Source organism: Nematolebias whitei, chromosome 22 (assembly GCF_014905685.2).
Source record: "Nematolebias whitei isolate Nwh7 chromosome 22, NemWhi1, whole genome shotgun sequence".
Classification (NCBI taxonomy): domain Eukaryota; kingdom Metazoa; phylum Chordata; class Actinopteri; order Cyprinodontiformes; family Rivulidae; genus Nematolebias; species Nematolebias whitei.
Window position 1 is genome coordinate 31,901,411 of NC_056519.1, and position 7,367 is coordinate 31,908,777.

General features: G+C 43.5%; 1 protein-coding gene across 1 annotated transcript in view; it reads left to right on the forward strand.

Annotated features, from left to right (window-relative positions):
* The first annotated feature begins 6,069 nt into the window (after window positions 1–6,069).
* Window positions 6,070–7,367, forward strand: part of spx (spexin hormone) — a 42,786-nt gene continuing 41,488 nt past the window's right edge. Inside the window, exon 1 of the mRNA XM_037695682.1 lies at window positions 6,070–6,091. Coding sequence (XP_037551610.1) covers window positions 6,086–6,091 — 6 coding nt within the window. The 5' untranslated portion in view covers window positions 6,070–6,085. The remainder of the gene's footprint in view (window positions 6,092–7,367) is intronic.

Here is a 7,367-nt window from a genome sequence, read left to right on the forward strand (position 1 = left end):
TGGAGAAAGGAAAACACTGCATTCTTGCAGAATAACCTTATCCCATCTGTGGAAAATGGAGGTGGTAGTATCATGTTAGTATCATGATTCGGACCTGTCTTGCTGCATCTGGACCAGGTCTTCTTGCCATCACTGATGAAACAATGAATTCTGAATTATATCAGATACTTCTCAAGGAAAACATCAGGACATCTGTCTGTGAACTGAATCTAAGAGAAGGTGGGTCATGCAGCAAGACAGTGAGCCTAAACACACAAGTGGTTCTACCAAAGAATATTCAAGACAAATAAAGTTTGTGTTTTGGAAAAGCCAAGTCAAAGTCCTGACCTTCATCCACTCCAGATGTTGTGGAAGGACCTGAAGCCAGCATTCTCGCTTCAGGTTCACATACTTCTACCACTCACAGATATGTAATACTGGATCACTGTCCTCAATAAAAACATGACCAAGTATAATATTTTGTCTCATTTGTTTAACTGAGTTCTCTTTATCTACTTTTAGGACTTTTGAATCAGAATCAGAATAAACTTTATTGGCATTGCACCAAGATACAACGCAAACATGTACATACAGTCGTCCGAAAGATGGGCGGAGTGCACGAAGCTGCAGCTATAGAAGGCACAGTCTTATCTTATTCTTATTCAGAATAATATTTTTGAGATAGGAAAAGGGGGAGAAACATGATAGTGGTATTACAAAAAAAGATCTTTCACATCTTGTCTATCAGGGCACAATTTGAGACATCAAAAAACTCTACCAGCAGCTCAGTTAAAACATGATTACGTTTGCATTTGACATCAAGGTGTTGAGATTTGTCCATGAGCGTTTTGTCAGATCAGCCAGTTTCTGAAGATGTTGTTTCAGCCAGCAGTTCTGATAAGCTTGCACAGAAGGTTCTGGGGGGGTTGCGACAGATGAAGCTTTTGTCCTTGGTTACTCATGTCCCAGGAGAAATTTGATAGTCGGCCCGTCTCCAAGGCCGTCGGGGAGTCAGATTCAGATAAGCTTGATTCTTGTTTTTCTTCAGGCAGAGATTACTTTTTTCTTCAGCCTTGAGTCCATCTGGGCGTTCTGGTTCCGAAAATGCCTAATTGTGGGATTCCATTCCACTGATCCATGCTATGAGTCTCCTTCAAGGTCGAATCCACCACGCTGACAAGTCCCAGAAGCCGCCGGTGGTCTGTGATTCCCAATCACCTCCACCTTACGGTTAAGCTCGTAAACCAGATGATTCAAAGTTCCTACAGCCTGAACCAGTCCTTCACACTGACTCGGAAGCTTTTCCGTGGCCGAAACTGCTCCCGCTGTCTTCTTCAAAAGTCGATAAAACAGAGCCTCGCCGATGCCAAAAAGCAGAGTCCCTGCTATCATAAGTCCAAATATGTAAACGTCTTCAACATCCTCCTGAGACAGGACTGTAATGCACATCAACTGCCACACTCCCCACGAATCCATGACGTACCCCACAGCGTGAGTCTTAGCTGGACACGCCGGTTCTCCAGGACCTTGTCGCTTTGATGAAAAAAAATATTATCAATAGAGTTGAACGCCCACGATACCAAATCCATAATCTTCTTAATTTATGTTCAGGAGATGAGACCCAGGCACTTCAGACACACAGAGATCAGAGCAGGAGGAAGGAAAAACGTGGGAGGAAAGACATAAGCAGCCACCTCAATCAGAGCCAGGGAGGAAAAAAAAAAGTCAAAATATGATGTTTTAGGTCATATTGATGCAGAAATGTAGACAATTATAAAGGCTTCACAAACTTTCAAGCACCACCACCATAACAAAGTTGTCAAGTCCTCCTGTACACCAGTGTTTTTTTTTTAATTATTTATTTCTTATTCTTTGTGAGTTCACTAAATCGCAGACTTGTTTGTAGTCTGTCTGAGTACATGGAGGATCATTTAGATCTCAAATCCATGGGTTCTGATTCAGTGTGAGTATTCAGATTTTTATGTTGAGTGAGTTAGTGAATGTTCTTGCCAAGAGCAGGTACAGTCTAAGCTGTGGGTGAGGACAGAGCAAGCAAACCAGTTTTATTGTTATCAGTAGTAATAGTATTTAATATGCTTTGCTATGCATCTAATTTAATGTGGGATTTGTCACATAAAATATAGTTTTATTCTTCCCCATTGGTGGCGCCCTTAGCAGTTGCCTATACTGCCTATGCCAGGGGTGTCCAAACTTTTTCATATGTGGGCCAAAACTATCCAGATGAAAGGACACAAGGGCCACACAATGTGAATTTAACTTTCAACGTGAACAATATTTTGGAGAAAGACCACAAGTTTACTAATTTAGGTGGAGAACGAGTTTAAAATTGTTGTAGATCTAAAACAGTAAAAGCCTCTTAAACACTAATCTTATATATTTTATTTAAAAAAAAAGATTTATTTCATTTGTTGGGTCTATGCTTGTTGTTTTCTTGTGTTTGAAAAGTGCATTTTAGTCTGTTCTTAACAACGAAAGCATAATATGAGTAAGTGTCCTTTTAAAAAGGGGGTTATTCAGCCTTTTGGACCATGGGCGGCTCAAAAGGTCTCACTTGTAAATGAGTCTTTGAGGCTCAATGTGACTCATCTGTTTAAATAAAGGTTGAATGAAAAAAGGCTGATCAAAGTTCTGAAAAATCATCCAGCTGTCAGTCGCTACAACAGAGAAGGTTTGATAAAATTGATCAATTCGTATCTAGATGATACCACACAATATTTATTTAAATATGTCCAATTTCCCTCTTGATTATTTTATCAACTGCAATATTTAGACACGTTTCATGAATCGCTGGGAGGCAGCAGCTCTACCAGTTGTGCCACCGTGCTGCCCATGCTTTGTACCATGATGTGAAAATAAAATGGTTACAGTAGTCCCTCACTATTTCGCGGTTCATTTATCGCAGACTCTCTCTATTGTGGTTTTTCAAAATAAGATTGGACATGACACACAACCGCCTGATTGATGGATGAGCCGCACAATGGGCATGGATGTCTGGGTTTCAGGCAGGTCAGGGCAGGAGTGAACCCAGTTGAGCAGGGAAAGAGTCAGGACTCAATGATTACAAAAATAAATACTCTTTAATAATAAATCAAAAAGGCTGACATGGCAGCAACTTACAAAAACAGGGAACAAGGAACAGATCAGGCTGGCAGGACAGGACAAGACCCAACAAGACAAAGGACAAGACTCACTGACAGGCTTAAATACACAGACAAGACAGGACTTGATTATAAACAGCTGAGAACTCAAGGTGAACTCAATCAGGATTAAATGACAAGGGTGCACAGATAGAGAAAGCCCACAAGATGGCGCCATCCCTACAGTACAGCCCCCCGGACCTCAAGGATGCCCCCTGGCATCCCCAAAAAAGCCCCCCCAAAAGACTTGGGTGGGTGGGTGGAGGGAGGAACTGCAAGAGTGGAGGACCCAAGACAAAACATGACAAACACAAACTGACTAAGCAAAACCAGGGACCTAACTCGACACAAACAGGGGAACATAAAAGTCTGGGCAGTCAGGAGACCGTCCATCAGGCCAGAGTAGGTCAAGCGGGCGGCCAGGAGACCGTCCGTCAGGCTGGAGCAAGTCGGGCGGGCGGCTGGGAGGCCGTCCAGGCAGGATCAGGACAGATGGGTTGCCGGGAGACCATTCATCAGGGCAGGGCCAACAGGGCAGGTGGTTGAGAGGTCATCCAACGGGCCATTCAGACTGATCAGACAGGTGGCCGGGAGGCCTTTCAGGCAGGAACAGGAAAGACGGGTGGCCGGGAGACCATTCATCAGGCCAGGGCCGGTCAGGCAGGCGGTCGAGAGGTCATCCCACAGGCTATTTAGACGAGGACAGGTCAGACTGGCGGCCGGGGGTGGGGCGTTCAGGCAGGAACAGTACAGACAGGTTCTTAGGCAGGTCGGGGACGAGGGTCTCAGGCAGGTCAGGAACGAAGGCCTCAGGCAGGTCGGGGAAGAAGGCCTCAGGTGAGCCGGGGACGAAGACCTCAGGCAGACCAGGATCTTCTGCGGTTGACTCAGGTTCTTCTGCGGTCAGGAGTGAAGACTTCAGACGGACCAGGGGTGAAGATCTCAGACGAGCCATGGACGAAGACCTCAGGTGAGCCGGGGACGAAGACCTCAGGCGGACAAGACGTGGTTCAGGTCCAGGTCCGGGCCGAGAGAGAGGAGCTGAGCATGAAGTTGGTGAAAGTGTGTCTGAGTCTGTGGGTTCAGAACGGGCTGGATCCTCGCACTGCATGTGTAACGTAGAGGCTGCAGGAGATGGGGAAACTACAGGGACTGTGGTAAGCCAGGAGGCGACCACAGGGGCTGCAGCTACGAGTATCTCAGGAGTCGGGGAGTCCAGGACTGGTTCAGAGACAGAGTGGTGTTTGGGTGAAGGACTAGGACTGGCAGTGTAGGGGTGGATGAGCAGTGTCAGCCAATATCCTGATGCATGCTCAATAATCCATGTAGAAAAATCCAAAAAAGTTCAATCTGGTCCTCTGGACATTCAAAAAAAACCAAAAACAAAACAAAGCAAAAAAATGTAGAAACGTTTCGTCTTTCATCCGAGAGACTTCCTCAGTCTGAGGTGCTGTATTCAGCTCAGTCTCTTAAATAGCACCTTCTCAGAGTGGATCAACCAGTTTGCTGCTGACAACCAAAACCAGCTGATCACATGGTCAAGAAGGACCATCAGCCTAACAATGGATCATTAGCACACTGATGGCTGTTTACTATTCACAGAGTGAATACTAGCAATCACAGCATTGTAAGAGGGGGACAGTTGAACCTGGAGGCCTCCGCCCCTGTTTAATGATGGATGATTTCTTTTCACAAAGATGGCCTCCTTTACTCCTCTCTCAAACCATCGTTCCTCTCTGTCCAGGATGTGAACATCTTCATCCCTGAAAGAGTGACCGCTGGCCTGGAGATGAGTGTAGACTGCAGAGTCCTGGCCTGATGATGTTGACCTTCTGTGCTGGGCCATCCTTTTGGCCAGTGGCTGTTTAGTTTCCCCGACGTAAGACTGATCACCCTCCTGACACTGAGAGACAAACAGAGTAATATTGTGTATGCTGTTCAGTGTCAGGAGGGTGATCAGTCTTACATCGGTCAGTTGGAAGGTTCTGGGACATGTGGCGGCCCTTTTCGGTATATGTTGAAAACATGTCAGTACTGATTTAATTTGTTTATATGTGTTTGACTGATCTGGGTGGGGGGTGGGGGTGTTGTTCTTTGTTCTTTTTCATGTTTTAAAACTAAAAATTTAAATTAAAAGACCCTGTTTAAAAAACAAGGACACAGATTGTGTTGTAAAGAGCTTTGAGTATCTTGATAAGACAGGAAGGAGAAATATCAGTACAGTCCATTTAGCATTTATATTGTCCAGCTCCTCTCATGCAGAGTTTCACACCAGGATAATCTTATGATAAGAAAACATGGAGATATAGATATTTTGGTTAAACCTTGTAAATGCTGTTATGCAAAATCTCATGTGAGATGGTATGTAATCTGTTAGCACTCAGAGTACAGTATGTTTTTAATGATGCTCAGCTACTACCACACCAATCTCATGAACACTGAGTTATAGCCAGTTTTCTGTTATATAAGACATGCCATCACCGCTCATGTGTTAGCAGCGGGTTGTAAAGGTCCGTGTGTCAGTCCTGCTTTGTTGCATCTTCTATCCATATCCTGAGAAGTATGCTCTAAGCATTAGTGACACTTTTTTAATCACTGAAAGTGTGGATTGACAAAACGTTGCTGCAGATTGTTTTGTATCTGCTGCGGTGAGTAGTTCCTGAGGAAGCTCCTGTGCACAGGTCACATTTGAACTTAGCTCCAGAACATGACTGATTCTGAAACCAGGAGCTGAAAGAAACTTCTGCGAGACATTGATCTGCATCTGTTCTCTCACTCCTACTCATTTCATCAAATTGGCGTGACCTATTGCTGCTGGCATCATTCAGAAATGCTAAGGGCCCCCACCACCTCAACCCGAAGGTATAAATACAGCAGGAAGACTCAGAACCAGCAATTAGCCCGATCCGCACCGTGTGACCATCACATTGGACCGGACCTCTGGCAACATGAATGTAAGTAAACTTCACAAAGATTATTTGATTGTCCAAATGCTGAGTCAGCGTTCCTGCTGTCATTTTCCTGTTTCAGCATCTAACTAATATTTTAACTAGTTGAAATGCTTTTGATGTTGTTGCTTTTTTATTTTTAAAACCATTTAACTTGGTTTAAAGCATCCTGGTAAAAATGGATTAAGATCTCTTCAAGTCTGTCCAAAACTGTTAACTTTCTGAAACATCTTCAAAACACTTGATAGTTTTTGTCTTTTTGTGTCTCATTTTGTTCTTTGTTTTAATTTTTCCTTATGTTTCTATGCTTTGTCTTTTTAAGCATCCTTTTTGTTTTCCTGTTTCCTTTTGCATCATTTTGCTTCTTGTCTTTTTTTAATCATCGTGCTTTCTTATTTGACTTCTTTGTGTCTCTGTGAATTTTTCTTGTCTCCATGTGCATCATTTTGGTCTTTGTGTGTCCTTTTGGGTCCTTTAAGCTTCCACACGTCTCTTCATGCATCTGTTTCTCTCCTTGTGACACCTTATGTTTGTGTTCTTATCTACAATTCATCTTGTGTTCTATTTTGTTTCAGTCTTTTTTGTCTCATGCTATTTTAAAACTTCTTAGCTGTACTATTTTCTCTTTTGATATTTATCTATTTTATCTATTTCAGATATTTTTATATCTATTTTATATTTATATATCTACCAATTTATTTTTCTTGCTAAGCACTTCTGGATAGATGCAAACTGCATTTTGTTGCTTTGTACCTGTGACATGTGCAATGACAATAAAGTTGAATTCTATTCTATTCTATCTTTGTTCAGCTAAAATGAACAAACTTTAAACTTTTTTGGTTAATTTCTACTTTTATGTTGTAGCTACTGTTTTCTTTGTAGCTTTTAGCATTGGCTTTTACTCTTTAAAGGTTTTGCTAAGATATTTTTACCACCTCTGCTATGGTAACAAACTCTGCCTCCTCAAAGGTAGGCATGGACAGGAGATAAGTTCTCCTTCATCTGTCCAACTATATTCCAGGTCCGGTTACAGTCCCCACCTAGCCAGTCAGTCTGGGAAAGGACTTTCTTTCCCACCGAACAGTTTGACAGAACCAAAGGTCCTTCCTCATGAAGGAATCGGCATGCCTGCACCCGTCTTACCTGCTGCCTGCACCCGTCTTACCTGCTGCCTGCACCCGTCTTACCTGCTGCCTGCACCCGTCTTACCTGCTGCCTGCACCCGTCTTACCTGCTGCCTGCACCCGTCTTACCTGCCGCCTGCACCCGTCTTACCTGCCGC